General features: G+C 40.8%; 1 protein-coding gene across 1 annotated transcript in view; it reads right to left on the minus strand.

The window, feature by feature from the left end:
- DNAI1 (dynein axonemal intermediate chain 1) overlaps positions 1-16,355 on the minus strand; it is a 144,628-nt gene that overhangs the window by 70,061 nt on the left and 58,212 nt on the right. The window contains exon 13 of the mRNA XM_077790243.1: positions 4,935-5,182. Within this exon, the coding sequence (XP_077646369.1) occupies positions 4,935-5,182 (248 nt within the window). The remainder of the gene's footprint in view (positions 1-4,934; positions 5,183-16,355) is intronic.

The following is a 16,355-nucleotide window of genomic DNA, read 5'->3' on the forward strand; positions in this document are numbered from 1 at the left end:
TTGTCTCTTTTAGTTCTGGGATGTCAGAAGTTTACTCAATTGTCTGTCCTGCTTGCACTAGGCCAGGTATGCAAGACACAGCTGGTGGCACAAAAAAGGCAGTAGAAAGCTGGAGCTGAAGAGGAAAGTCCTCTATGCAAACATTGAGCTGACCCAATACAAGAAACACAGTTGGCTTGCATTACTGAAGAGGTTTGATGCCAAATGATACTCACAATTAGGTTTGTGCTCCATTTTGCTTTCAGACTACATTTTTCCACCTTTCTTGGGTTCAGATTCCTTGGCTTCAGGTCTCTGTTGCTTTCCTTTCTTCTCTAGACTTCCATTTCTTCTCTAGAGTTATCCCCTAACACTACCATCACAGATCTGAACAATATTTCTTTTCACTGAACTCACCTCAGCAACCACCTATTGTGTGCTTCTTAGTGAAGGCAACAGGAGGGGTGTTGAGGCTGTTGTGATATAGCTGATCTTTATTCTGACCTTGACAGCAACCTTCTATCTTATACTTTTCTTGTGTTTCCTTTGCATTAAAAAATTTGTGTGCCCAAAGCCAAAGGACAAAATATTATGTGAAGCAGTAGCATCTCATAGGCAATGCAAGCAGCAAAAGCTGTTTGTCTAACTGCAGATGACAGATTTAGGAGAATGCTCATCATCAGAATGAAACAATGTGATGGTATGACAGTGGATTATGAACAAAATCCTTTATCTTTTTCTTCTAAGTGCAGAAAATATGATCAGCTTTTCATAAAGATCTTTCTTTGTGGAGTTGTGTTTTGAAGCACAGAATGGGGTAAAGAACAGCAGGCTGTGCTTACTTTAAAGGGATTTTCATTTACTTCTATTAACAAAACAAGAATTCAGTGAGTTTGGAGTGGCTTCACAAACTGCAAAAGTTCAGTGTAGATTTGTTTAAGAACTTAGATTAAAACACAGAAAACAGACAAATAGAAGGGATCACGCAATGATGTGACAAACTCCACCGAGCAATTTCAGATGTGTTGTCAGATAGACACTTGAGATTGGATGTCCACAAGTTCTGCTGGAAAATTACTCTGAACACTGACACTTCTTTTAGTTTCCTTTGGTAGTTTGCAGATTATTACCATCTTGAATTGGCTTCTTTGTCCAAACCATGAGCATCACATCTAACCTGACTGGGATTTGATGAAGAATTCGCCTGCAGTGGCCACCCTTTCTCTTCCCATGTACAAATACAGGGCAGAAAATAATTCTCTCTGGTTGCCATCTGAAGATCATGGTATCAACTCCTCAGGGAGAACAGATCAGCTTCAGTAAATTAACACTGAACAAAGTTGTGTTTTTAACCAGTAAGGTCTCCACAGGAATACCAAACCATGCCGTCCACATGGGCATGCAATATTTGCTTGAAGCACAACTAAAAGAAATGTTCCATTTGCAGATCCTTGGGTCAACACTCTGCAGTGGGAATTTCATCAATAACTCTGATGGTGAGCAAATTAAAAAAAAAATTATTTTCAACCCTCTGCAACAGGACTGGCTTTGCACTAGTCTCAGCAGAAATAACATCCTTTTGGCTTGATGTGAAAGTAGAATAGAAGCTCACAGTGAAAATAAATCTGTCAAATAAGATGTGTTTTAGGAAGGGGATTGAACAACAGAAACAAACCCTAAGACATCATTTCAGTTATCAATTCCAGATTCTGAATTACTTCAGCTTCCAAATAGTTCAAACCTAAAATATTTGGTATATCCCAGTGAAAAAAGATAGAATAAAAATCACTCTTCTCAGCTGTAAATAAACTCTAAACATAAACTTTTTAAAAGAAAGGAGAAAGAAAAAAAATTAAAGCTAGAAAAGGGAGAGGTTCTATGCTGAGGGCCCCCTCCCAGCAAGGTGTCACTTCTTCCCAGGGAACACCGCTCCTGTGGCTGCAAAGTCTAGTCCAGTAGTTCCACATTGGCAAACCTCAAGAACCTTCAGAGCCAAGCCCTGGGACTGAGCCTTTGGCTCAAAAAACGTACACTGTTCAGGGACTTGCTTTGTAGGACTACTGAGAGATGATGGGAGTGTGAGGATTTTGCTGACTAATTGAGAATGATTTTTATTAAAGAGGGGTTTAGGTTAATGGCACACAGGTTTTTTGTTCTCAGCAGGACATGACAGGTTTGACACAGTTTTTTAGGAGATGACTCCTTTTAAGTTGGTGCTTACATTCAAAGGGAGAGGCCTGAATTCACTGATGTGGGAGATAATTTCTAGTTCTATGATCCTGAGACACCTGAGTTTTGATGGCAGAAGCTACATTGCACTGCATGCATATCCATTCATATGACTATGTATATGTTATTCCTCTCTGTTTGTTCCTCTCTGAGGATTTGGATTCTCACCAATTGGTAATAAGTAATTAGAAATGTGTAATTTAAAACAGGCTAGAATTTTCCATTATTTACAATGCAATAGCACTTAATACATGGGAGATAACTGCCAAATCTATAAGAAACCATTGCTATGCTCTTTTAAAAAATAGGGAGTGGTATAAGGTAGACAAACTCTATCTTAGGTAACAGAAGTAGAAAATTTGTATTATTTTATTTTGGTCTTAACAATGGGAACATTACATCAGCTTTGTTTTATACAAATGTACTGAGATATTACTAAGTCACTGAAAATGAAACAGCACAAGAAAAGAGCTGTCAGTCTACTTTACCCACTTCCCATTTTGTTTCCATTGTGAAAGGGCTGCATTGTTTCAAAAGAAAAAGCCAGGCAGTCCAGAGAACAAAGGCTACTAATTGCTCAGGATAACATTGTTACTTTTCTAACTTTGTTCACTTTTCCTACAAGGAAAGGGGGATTTTTTTTTGAGGTCTAGGATCTAGACAAAGACTGGCCCTCAGATTAGTAGGGTGGTCCTAGGGAAGAATAGGGTATCTTTGAGCAAAATATGAGAAAAGAAAGCATCACCTTCTAGAACCATTTAATGCTGAATGAAGAATAACAATCCTGTGTATCAACCTAACATATAGTCCATGCTGCTTTTCATCACATTGAATGGAGTGCAAATATTTTCTAAACCTTTTGGCTGATATTGACAAATGCTTACACTTCAACTCTTTCCAACAGAGATACAAGCTCTTTGGATTGCTGTACAATCACCTAACTACTAACTTTGTTTGCTAGTTTTGTAGAAGTTAAAAATTCTAGAATCACAGAATCATTTGGGTTGGAAAGTTGGAACAAGACCTTTTTGTTCCAACCTCCTTGCCATGGACAGGGACACTCCACTAGACCAGGTTGCTCAGAGAAATTATCTTATTGTCGAAAAAAACTAATGATTATGATTCTCAGCACTCAACCTCTGGAAATAAAAAAGCAGGAACTTCTTTACTCAACTATCCATATCCATGGAGTAGTTTATTTCCTTTTCAGAGCTATCTTCCCACAGCATGTAATGATTTTTTTTCACTTCTGAGCCCCACTGCTGCCAAGTGGTACACATAAACCTACCCCTAGAAACCCCACACAGAATGCCTCCACTGCTGTATGTATCTGCTCATGGTCTGCAGGGAACAGGTTACTAATAACACCTCTTCGGCACACAGTCCCCTCCAATAACATCTGGGGCACAAGGGATCTGGGATTTTTGTGTCTCTAATGTAACAGCTGTGACTTCCTATAGCATGCTGCAGCAAGACCATGAAGAACTTCACATAGAACTTACTATTTTGCCCGGCTTTTTTACTGGAAGCCTAAATAGCAACGGGAAAAGCTCAGAAGTTTTCTTTGTGGGTGTGTGTGTGTGGGTGTGTGTGTGTGCCCAGGCTACTCTGTTAACCTCATATAGAAGAGTTATAAATATCTGCTAGAGGAAAAGCTTTGGACAGACAGGCAGGAAATATAAAATTCATGTCTTCTCTTAAATGTTACATTTGCACAAACTCTGTGTTTCTAGGAAGCAGAGGTCTTGCTCTTGGCATATTGCACATTCATCTGTAGTCCCATCAGGTTCCCTCGATGTCCTGGGCTTTTACTGGAAGATGGAGCCACAGTTGAGGGACAACCCTTGCAAGGCATGTGCCAAAGTTCAAGGAACACTGGCGTAAGGCTGGAGCAACCAGCCTAAGTCAAGTGACAGCCATAGTCACTGCAGCAACATCTTTAGCCCAGGCTAGCAAACCAAACACCCCTGCACCTCAACAGCCTCATACAGACCATGTTAAAATGTGTGCTGCCGCACTTCTACTGCTAAGAACAAGATCAAAAGCACAGGTACCAGTGCTTCAATCTAAACTCAGATTACCTTGCAGACACAGCTAGTTAGCTGGATATAGCAACATTTTTACCCTGACCCTTCACAGTACCACCCATCTGGTGGCTCTTTGTGGCAGATGCCAGAATGACAGTAGTTTAAGAACATTACCTGCACACTGCAGTTCTGAATTCACTCAAGTACTTCAAGGTCAACTAAAAGCTCACTACAAAGTAGTGTTTGAATCCTGGTGGCATCCAGTTCCACAGACAGCTGGCTCTGAACCTAGTGTACCCAACAGAGCTCTCTTTTAGGCTGACATACCTGTTTTACTTGTTTTTACGCACTGCTTATCCTGTGATGTTCTGTTTGGAACACAAATAGTGTAGCATGCTTGTGCATACAGAAGTTACCAGTTCTTCTCCAAAAATAAGTAAATTATATTAATAAAAACTAAGGAGAAGTAATTGTTTACAGCAAACTTTTGCTCACACGTTTAGTATCTGCTGAGAACCAAGGATTCATGTAATTGCTTTGCCTTTGTGCATATTTCAAAATTGGCCTGAAATACAACAATACAACTTAGTCAATCCCATGTACTAAAACAGAAACCTTTCCCCATACAGGACTTTTCCTGCTGTGCCCAAGCTCCACGCAATTCAAACCCCAGTCACAGGAAAAGAAAAACACCCTTACCTGCCACACTGGCTCTGTGTGCTTTCCTGACTTAGCACTACTCCTGTAGCTGGGCTGGGAGCTTGCCTTCTTCAGGTTGTAAATGGCCACGTTGCCATCATAGAAGCCCACTGCCAGGAGGTAGGGGTGGTCACTGTGGAAGTCCAGGCACATGACACCACTCTCACTGCTGAAGGAGTACTCTGGGAAGGAGGGGTTCTTCAGGGTGTAGAGCAGGAGCATGCCATGGCCCTGCTTCATGAAGTCATCTAAACAAGGAGATGTCAGATCAGTTTCCAGGATCCTCAGCTACCAAAATGTAGAAACAGACAGCTCTCGCCTATGCCCAAAACCTACCTGAATATAAAATTACCAGTCACAGGACCAAATGGTCATTTTGGTATTCCCGCATCTGAACATCCTTTCTGCCACTGATAGGCCACCGCCAGGACATAGGCACAATGTACTTATACAGAAAAAGTACTATTTTGGTGTGCTTTTTGCCAAGGAGAGAGAGCTGTGAGGAGAAGTGTGGAGGAATGAAAGAATTTTGTGGACACTTCTTTCCTTGGGCTAGGATTACACTTCTTTTGGTAGTCTAGGATTTCACTTCACTGCAGACATAAAGGCTGAACCAAGAATAGCAGCATTTCAATTTCTGTATTGGCGATATTTGATATTTTAGTCTTCACTACTTTTTCAAAGAAAAACATTTCATTAATGTATCTGTAAAGAATTATATCAATTGTCATTACTCATAAGTGGACAATGTAAAAGTCACTATAGCTTTATTTTCTATTTTTGTCCAATATCTCCGTGTTTGGCACAGAAGCTCTTTTTTTGCCTAGACTTTCCAATCTTTTTTCTATTTACTTTCACCTTTTCTTTGTGCTGCCTGAAATTAGCTCTCCCTTTTCTCAGTAGGATCATCTTTCTTTTGTGGTTTTTTTTTTTTGTTATCATGCCCTGACTGTCTCTGCAATTCTTAGGGTATTTCAATCATGTAAAAAAAACAATTTCCAAATTCTCTGAAAGGGGAAGAAAAGCTGTTGATGTAGATAAGCTCTCTAGAAACAAAGAAGGAACTTTGCTAATCTATGAAAACAATGCTGCCTCTGAGAGCATTCTAGCCATCCAGTGCTTTTTGTTACTGTCAATGCCTTCAGGCACACAGTATATTGGAAATAAATGTACTGCTTTCTGTGCTTTAAGTACTCACTATACATTCTATTTCCAGAACAGTCCTCTCCTTTTAAAACTGCTTCCTACCTTTCTTAACATTTTGTTCAACCTGCAGGATCAGGTCTTGGTAAATGTGTACTCCTGTGATAACACCAATTTAAGAGAGGTAGTAGCAAACTGATTCCAAGCCCGCATGCAGGTACAGACATTGTGTACTCCATGTTTAACAGGACCACATTGAAACATTCAAAGAACCAGTAAAGAAACACACATTAACAAAACGATTACTGTTGTTTTATACTAGATTATTAAAATGAAATATTTTCACAGGTGTCTCTGTAATGGAGATAGAAGAGGAAAACGGCTTCCTTATTTTGCAGAAAGGCAAGATTCCAAAACTGGCATTAAATATATCTGACTCCAAATAATATTTCTAAGTTTGTTTTTTTTTCTTGTTAATTAAGGGGAATCTTATTCTTAATATTCTTGCTGAAAAGGAAGTGAGCTTACTTTCTCCATCAGAGATTTTCCAGTTCTTTTAATTCACAGAATTGTCTTTGTTCTTAGACAAGTTATGTCATTGAACTGATACTTAGTTGAGGTCTATGCATGGTAAGGATGAATCTATGCTCTCCTTAGAAGCAAAAGCACTTGGGAAGGCTGTGGAAATGACCATCAGGACTGACTTAGAGCGGAATTAAGTCAAATTGGTTGTATAGCCTTTGAATTAACCTATTTCATGCTCTTATTTCTCTTGGAGTGGGCTGATCAGCCAGGCGTATTCCCAGAAGGTCTGTAGTGTACATTAATTTTCTATATGTTAGTGGTATGCTGAGGAGCCTCAGAGAGCTGTCTCCATGCTCCTTGCACAGACAGCAGAGAAGACACCCCTACAGGGAGTGATTCAGTCAGAGATCTAAGTGGGGTTTTGGAGGTGGTTCTCTTCCCAATGACCTGACAGGAACAGAATCCACCCACATTCCTCAGTGATAGGGGATAGAGCAGGCCTTCATCAGGTGAAATCACTCAGCAGCTTCAGCAATTCCACCTGAGGAATTGGTTTGGCAGGAGGAAAGCAAAGCCTTGAGAAGAAGCTCTGGCAGAGTGCAATGTAGGGTCCAGTTTGCAGCTTATGACATCCAAATGTAGGTCTGTGTATGCTGGCTGTGCACTCAGAGTCCAAGCTCTGCTACCATCAGTATCAGCAGCACCTTAAATGGGAATTTTCTGAGTGCTGCTTTACTCTCTAGGCTCCACTGACTGCAGTGGCCACTACAGAATGTTAAACCTGCCTTAGTCCAAGAGCCAAATCCTACCCATATAGTCTCCTTTATGTTATCAAATACCAGGAATGTAGGTTAAATCAGAGATGTGTGAATACTATATGTAATGCTGAATATTATGATTGCTAAAGTACAGCCTATTACTGATGAAAGGTAATGTGATGAGAATAACCCACAATTAACACTGAAGCATGAGACATAAACCTCAGCAAAACACTAACCTGCTGAGCATAGGCATATCAATCCATTTTAATGTACAGTGAATTCTCATTCAGAGTACTAACCTGTGACATACCAACATATTCTTTAATTAATAGCTTTTAAAAAGGGCTTATTTCATTAGTGATATTCAGTGTTCCAAAACAGCAAGCACAGCACATACCCACAGCAACACATCTGTGCTATAGATTTGAAGAGCAGCATTTTCAAGAAAAAGGTTTTTGGTTTTCAGTAAAAACAAGCAGAGTAGTGCACTTTGCCCCAAAACACTGGGCAAACAGATTCTCAGGATGCAGGGTGAATCAATGCTAGAATATCACAGAGCACAGCCAAAAGATGCAAAAGGCGCAGAACAAGATCTGGCAATGGTGAATCAGAAGTGAAGGCAGCAGCTTCAGACCTGAGACAGCTGCTCTGCAACTCGTGGATGCAGTGGTATGGACTGGAAGAATAATGGATCTGCCCTATGCAGATCCACTAATTGCAAACTGTTGGTGGTTTGTTTTTTTGGGGGTTTTTTTTTTGGGTCTTTTTTTTTTTTTTTCTGAGATACAAGGGCTGGAGATATTAGAGATATTGGACAGTTTTTTTGATAATCAGTGCCAGCAGGACTTGTTCTTTACACAAAGACACAAGGCAGAACAGCAAGAAGAAGAGAATGAATAGATTCTTGCTGCCATGAGGAGCCAAGTGTTCACCTGACCAGAGGCTAAATTTTAGATCCTGACATGTAACAAGTGTATGTAGGAAGACAAGTTTTGCTACAGAAGAATGCAGATTGCATGATTACTGGTCTCAACATGAAGAACTGAGCCTGTAAATATCACATGCAAACAGAAATAGGTTTCAAGCTAACTATGACCACTATCTAAAATACTTCTCTGAATATGCCTTTATAGCTGAACAAATTCACCCCAAATCCTTTTCAGGAAAATATTGTAGTGGTAGAAAAGTATCCCAGAATATCATTATCATATCACCAAATAGTCTATACAAAGTAATAATCTGAAAAGCCTCTGAATCTTTTATTCAGATGCTTACTAAGTACGTGGTTTAACAGATTTTTCATTTCTATTATTCCTTGCCTGAATTTAAAATAATCAGCAAATGTCCAATATCAGATAAAAGTCTTTTGTTCACTGGACAGAATTAAAAAAAAATTATTTGCATCTTTCCCTCTTTATTCATAAACAAAGCCATGAGCATGAGACATAGATGATTTTCTTCCATTTCCTCCAAAATGCTTAGGGCTGAACAACTATGTTCAAAGCAGCATCATCCTCAAGGCAGAAAGCACAATGCTTCAGGTAAATCCTGCAGTGGCATAATAAATCTCAATGTGGGGACCCTCCACAGACATGAGTTAAGATCATTTTTACTACACAAGGAGCCAGTGCTACAGTTTCTTGTGTGATAAACTGGCATAATAAAATTACTTTCTCTTTAGAGGATTTAAACTCCAAAAAACTATAGCCTTAGATCCTGTGATCCTATGATAGCTTTCTAAAAATCAAGTCTGCAAGCTGTCTCACTGATATGGCTTGGATCTAAGATATCATCACACTAAAAAAACCCTACTGGTACCTAAAATCTGTCTTGTGTGCTCTAAGAGACCATCTAAGGAAAAAAAAAAAAAAAAAAAAAAGCAAAAAGCAAAATTAAGTACATTTGTGAACAGCTGATTGTTTCTGACCATTACAGCTATACAAGCAGTTCTGCTCTCCTAGATACACTCATGTTGTGAGCTGGCTAGCTGGGGCTCTATCCTTTAGGACTGCTTTGCTAAGAAGCCAAGGGAAGTGGCTGGTTATGCTTTACACTTGATGAGGCAATCTCCTCTTTGGAGGAGAGATCAGTTTCACAGAATTCTTGGTAGCCAAAGATATATCTCAGCTATTTATTTGTCTTTCCAATATTTAAAGTGTAGAGGAGAAAAAAAAAAAAAAAAAAAAAAAAAAAGACCAGCAAATTTTCCCTTGTAAATTGGAAATCTTCAGAACCCTGAGCACAATCTAAGAATATTTCTGTGCTTCCATCTTCATGGCATAGACATGATGACCGAGCAATTCACAAATTAGTGAATTTTCAATACAATTTATTTTTTTATCAGTGAGCAAATCCTGTGCAGCAGAGCACTGAGCACAGGCTAATCTGACCCACTGTAAAACAAGTTGAATGACCTTGCACTGCTCTAGCAAGACTCTCTCCTGGCTTATTTTAAAAAGCTGTGCCAATTGCACACTTTGCTGCAGTCACAGAATTGGTGTGCTGTAAGAAAGGAAACAGCTGGCACTTTGGGCTTAACTGTATGCCAGTAGTTCCGAAAAATCAGGAAAGAACAAATCCTTCCAGGAGCTCAGAGAGTTTGGGCATAGGCTGAATGTGTTTTCAAAGCTCTTCAGGAATAACAATAATATCTCAAAAGTTTTATAGCACTTGAGAGTGCTTTAAGCTTGTATATGCAGCATTCCTGTTGAGATAGGGCAGCAGAGGGGACTGCCAAAGACACTACAGCAAGCTAGGACAGGGAACAGAGCTGGGACATCAGAGGGCTCTGCCTAAGCAGACTGCAACCCAGGATCCCTGGGAGGATCATTGGTGCTCATTCTGTTCCCATTCCTTTAAATGCTCAGAGCACTTAGGTCCACTGTACTTGTGTACAACACAGTGCTGTGTTGATATATCCCACATCACTATGGATCAGGTTGGGAACCATATTGTGGGCAATGAAAATATGAATATTGGACTTTCAAACAGTCCCTTCCCAGAAAAAAAAATGTTTTGAGAACTCATTACTTCGTAACTCAAGGCCAGAAAGCCTGGCCTCCTCTTTTCCACTGATCCAAATATGTTACTGGCATATCCTGTTTTGAGCCTGATAACTTGGTTTTGGCAAGTATATGCATAATTCATATAAAGATCTCAAAAAACAGAGAAACCACTGTTTCATTTTGCAGTTTATTTCAACATTTAATCGCTTTGAGCAATTAAATAGCTGTACCTAATTCCTTACTTGACTTACCTGGCTTGCCACTGATAATTCTTATTATGCCTACCTTGACTGGATAAAGGACTTCTTTCATAGCTGGTGCTTCTCTTCATTAAATACTTTAAAAACTGAACACTAGTCACATTTCAGCATACTTTTGATAACCATCACAACCTGAACTCAAAAAATCCCATTTATTTTCACCAGCACTGCACAGTGCTGCTTAGCAAAAAGCCAGGAACCAACATTAACTTTGCCACGTCCAGTGAAAGGCACTGCTTCCACAGCTGCAAAGAGAAAGCAACTTCTCAGCAGACATGGAAAAGAGTAGAATATTTAGAAATTTTCCAGAGACAAGTGGAGGATATTACATGGCTAGGATTTGTGTGAGGGCCAGACATAATTAATTTTGAGTCCAAATTTCAACTGAATGTTGTTCTCTCTCCACATTTGGGGTGTGCTCTCCAACCCCTGAATCAACCTGGGGCTCTTTCTGAACTACCTACAATTTTTCTGCATGCTTTGGAAAATGCTGGCTCTGGAATCAAACATAATATTCCAGCATTAGTCTCACTAATGTTTAAATAATATCTCTACTGCTATTCAGGATTTCCTGTTTGCACACCAGAATCATGTTCAGCCTCCTTGCCAAGCTATCACACTAGGGACTCAAATTTCTTACTTGTACACAAAAGTGGAGTTTTCTTCCTTTTCTTTTTTTTAAGAGTTGCTGCCTTCCAAAATACAACACTTCTTTTTGTCTAGAAAAGTATTATACTATATTTGACTGCACTAAAATGCATTTGCTTTGAATAATTCTGGTTTACCACAACATTAATCACTCCATACAACATCTCTGTCCCTAGTATAATTTACAATTTCACCTGCCTTTTAATCAGTTACACATTTCATTTGCTGTGAGTTTATATTCCCACCCACAGGACCAATGAAAGAAATGCCTAGATCCAGGGCTACTACAGAACACCCTCTGAGACATCTCAGATGATAATTCCACCAGAATTTATTTTCTGACATTCATCAGTGGAAGCTGAATGCCCCTGTTGAGACTACCTACGTTGGCCTGATAGCATAGACATTTCCTGTCACAGGGAAATATGTACCCTCCAATTAGCAGTGTTAGTACTGCAAGATCTGCAAATGCTGAGCAAGTCCACCAGTGCAGAGGAGGCAAGTGATAGATCATTTTGGCTTATGCTGATTTAGATGCTTGAATGTCAAATTTAACATTCTGCTTGGCACCTCTCACCAGCTGCTTAAGTAATCCCTGTTACTCCTGATCAGTTAACATTTTTAGCTGGGGCTTTTAGGAACTTGCAGTTTGGATAAGAGAGGTACAAAACCAGAATTTCAAAGTGTTCTGGATATTTTGGAGAAGACAAAATTGACAGATGATGAAGCAAGTAGTAATTTATACATGTCCTGAGGCCATGTTGCAGTCCTGTGGGCTCTGCACATGTCAGAGGCAAGACACACCTCAGAAGCAGAGATGGATAGATAGAGATAACCTTTCTTACTCTAAAATACAGTCTGGCAGAGTAATACAAGAGAAACCACAGTCAAACAGGCTAACAAAAATGAGTAGTTAGGAACTACAGGAAACATGCACTGTTTGTCAGGGCCTGTAAAAGCAGAGCCTCAAAAGCAAACAAAAACAGGGAAGAAGGGGATGAAAAGATGTAACAGTTTCCTGAAAAAAGCAAAAAGATCTGGCGTTCATCTGAGCTCCCCTGAGAGTGAGGTGAGTACGTGAGCAGTGCAAAAAAGAAGGAATGGCTGAGTTTGCAATGCTGTATATAAAATCATAGTTTTCTCATTCTGATCAGACAGGCATCATGGGTCTAGCACACACTATAATTCTTCCTTAAATTTTCTTCTTTAAATAAATGCTCATAAGGACATGATTTTACAATGTAAATGCTAATGGTGCAGCTGCCTGTATTTTATGAAAGCTAACATGAGGTTGAGGGAGGGGATTCTGCCTCTTGCTCTGCTGTCACAAGACCCCACCTGGAGTGCTGCATCTAGCTGTGGTGTCTTCAGCACATCAGACCTCACAGCCTCTTGGAGCAAGGATGGAGCACCTCTCCTGTGAGGAAAGGCTGAGGCAGCTCTTGTCTCTGCGGAGCACTCTGGAGCTGGGAAGCCAGACAGATGCTAATCCTCTTGGTACACACTGGGCAGCATTTGCCACAATCACCTGAACTTTTGCTCCTGCCTTCCTTGTTTTCATTGATATAAGCTCCAATTTGATTATTTCACTCTTTGATGCCTGAGGCTCTGTTTTCTCTATCCCTGTTCTATGAAACTAGCCCATTTGAGAACATTTGCAACCAATTAAACATTTAAGAGTGCCATCAAGTGGCCAAGTGAGGGGCTTCCAGGTGGCATGCAATGATTAGAAATCCCCAGGATCATGCCACAAATGGATATCTACAAATGTGCTGCCTCTGGACCACACCAGCCTGCAAACAAGCCAGGCTACCAGCATTTTAATATTCCTTACCAGAACAGCTTTGAGGGGGATGCACACACTGCAGGAGATGCTTATGTATTTCAAAATTAAGAGACAGGAAAGTTAGTGTTTTATGGCTGTGCTGTGGTCTCTTGGAAGCAGACAGATGATGTCTGATGAGATGAATATTTTCAGCTCAGGCCATTGAGGAGACATTGAGAAATGATACAGCAGCTCTGAGAACATTTTTGAAGACATTTGGCAGAAGACCCAGATTTTATAGAAGAGCAAGGAAGAAGCAGTCATACATATGGGCATACAGTCAGTTTTGCACTAGCATGCATCATGAAAATTAAGAGTAGCCATTACAGATCCAACACCTGCCCCTAACCCATTTGCATCAGTAGTTAACACAAAATGTTTAGGGAAGTGTATAAAAACAGAGCATAAAATCAGTGATATTTCTTCTAGAGGACTGCTTAGGACCCTACTAATTTGTAGTTAAGCATTTCCCAGGTCCCTAATGGACCTCTTCCCATTTTTCAGTGCAGCTAGATACTGAACATTAAATTTGGACAATATTTATCAGAATTTCTCTTTGTATAAGGCTGGGATATAAACCAGATATTCACTTCTTTAACAGAAATTGTGGGGTGTTTTGCTTGCTTTTATTTTTAGTACCTGAAATATTATGTATCTTAAGCAGGTGTGTTAAGTGTATATTTGGGGGTTAGCATAAATGGATTTTAAAAACTACTAAAAGTAGATTTCAGAGAAAAAATAAATCAGAAAGAAAGAAAGAAAGAAAGAAAGAAAGAAAGAAAGAAAGAAAGAAAGAAAGAAAGAAAGAAAGAAAGAAAGAAAGAAAGAAAAAATACTTAAAATTTTGTTAGTTTCAAACAAAATCACATAATCATGGAATGCCCTGAGTTAGAAGGGACCTTAAAGATCATCTTATTCCAACTCCCCTGACATGAGCAGGGGCACTTTCCACTAGACCAACTTGCTCCAAACCCCATGCAACCTAGCCTAGAACACTTCCAATGACAGGGCATCCATAGGGCAACATACTGGCCTGGAACACTTCCAATGACAGGGCATTCTCTGACAACCTGTGCCAGTACCTCAGCACCTGCACAGTAAAGAATCTCTTACCAGTATTTAATCTACACCTACACTCTTTCAGTTTAAAGTCATCAACCCTTGTCCTGTCATTACATGTTCTTGTAAATAGTCCTTGTAGGCTCCCTTCAGATACTGGAAGGACATAAAAACTCTGAAGCCTTCTCCTTTCCAGGCTGAACAACCCAAATTATTTCAGGGTCTTTTTCATAGCAGAGGTGCTCCAGCCCTCTGCTCATCTTGGTGGCCTCCTCTGGGCTGACTCCAGCAGGTCCCTGTCCCTCCTGTGCTGGGAGCCCAGGGCTGGATGCAGTGCTCCAGGTGGGTCTCAGCAGAGCAGAGCAGAGGGTCAGAATCCCCTCCCTCCCCTGCTGCTCACGGGGCTCTGGATGCAGCCCAGGACACGTTTGGCTCTCTGGACTGTGAGTGCCATGGCCGGGCCATGTGCAGCCTCTCACCCACAGCACCCCCAAGTCCTTCTGGGCAGGGCTGCTCTGGGTCTGCTCATGCCCAGCCTGGGCTGGTACTGGGGGCTGCCCTGACCCTGGTGCAGCACCAGCACTTGGCCTTGAGCTTCCTGATGCTTGCATGGACCCACTCCTCAAGCTTGTCTCTGGATGGCATCCCATCTTTCAGGTGTGTCAAAGCACCACTCAGCTTGGTGCTGTCATCAATCATGCCGAGTGCACTGGATCCCTCTATGCCATTAATGAAGACATTAAAGAACACCAGTCCCCGTACGGATCCATGAAGGACTCCACTTGTCACTGATGTCCACTGGGACTCTGAGACATTGACTCTCATTGACTCTCTGGATTTGATTATCCAACCAACTCTCTGGATGTAGCCAACCAATGCCTCAGCACCCAACAGTCCATATCCATCAACTCCCTCTCCCTCCAGTTTAGACAGAAGGGGGGACCCTGTCAAAAGCCGTACAAAAGTCCAGATAAATGACATCTGTAACCCTTTCCTTGTCCACTCCTGCTGTCACTGCATCATAGAAAGCCTCTGGTTTGCCAGGTAGGACTTACCCTTGGTGAAGCCATGCTGGTTGCCTCAATTCACCTCCCCAGCCTCCATGTGCCTTAGCAGAGTTTCTAGAAGGAAACTAGATCCCATGATCTTCCCAGGCAGAGGGGAGGCTGACAGGTCAGTAGTCCCTGGAGTCCTTCTTTCTGCCACTTCTCAAGAAGGATACAATGGCTTCCCTTTTCCAGTCACCTGGGACTTCACCTGACTACCATGACTTCTCAAATATCATTGAGAGTGGCTTGGCAACCACATAATTTCATTGGGTTCCAAAACTTATGTACATTAAGATTCCTCAGGTGGGGAATCTGACCTTCTCTTACAGTGGCAGGGACTTTGCTCCCCAAGTCCCCATCCTGATGCTTGTCCACTTGAGAGGTGTAGGAGGAGAAGTTGCCATTGAAGACTGAGGGAAAAAAGTTGCTGAGTACCTCAGCCTTTTCCTCATTTGTTGTTACCAGTTTTCCATAATTATTTTTATTGGGTGGGTTGCACCTCATTTTACCTTCCTTTTCTGAAGGAAGCTTTTTTTGTGTCCCTTGCCAGGTTCAGTTCCAGCTTCACCTTGGCCTTCCTCACCCCCAAACTGCCTAAATAACATCAGTTTGCACTGTATACTGCAACAAAGCAATAGCTTTCAATCTTTTGACCAAGTAGCAAGGTCAGGGGGAAAAAGATAGTTGAGGCAAAAGGACAGAGGGTCCTTCAGAGTGAAATTTCCAAAGAAAAACAAACTGTTACTAGGGAATGGAACTGGTCCAAAAGTTTCATATAAAGCATCAAGTATCTATGCAAAACATGGGCCAAATTTTGGCTTACACTTACATATTATGTATAAAGGATAAAAAAGAAAGAAAAAAAAATCACAGAATCACATGATACCTGAGGTTTGAAGGTACTTCTGGAGAACATCTAGTCCAATTCTGCCTTCTTAAACCACAGTCAATCAGAGCATGGCATCCAGGACTGTGTTGTCAGATTTTTAAAATCAGCCTCTCTAGACTGCTCTTCTGCTCAACCACCCACACTGTAAAGAAGTTATATCTTACATTTTAAGGGACTTTTATCTATCTCATTTCACATCAATTGACTTTGGCCTTTCATTTGATACCACTGAGAAGAGTCCATCTCTGCTTTTGTCA

This window comes from Lonchura striata, chromosome Z (genome assembly GCF_046129695.1).
Source record: "Lonchura striata isolate bLonStr1 chromosome Z, bLonStr1.mat, whole genome shotgun sequence".
Lineage (NCBI taxonomy): Eukaryota > Metazoa > Chordata > Aves > Passeriformes > Estrildidae > Lonchura > Lonchura striata.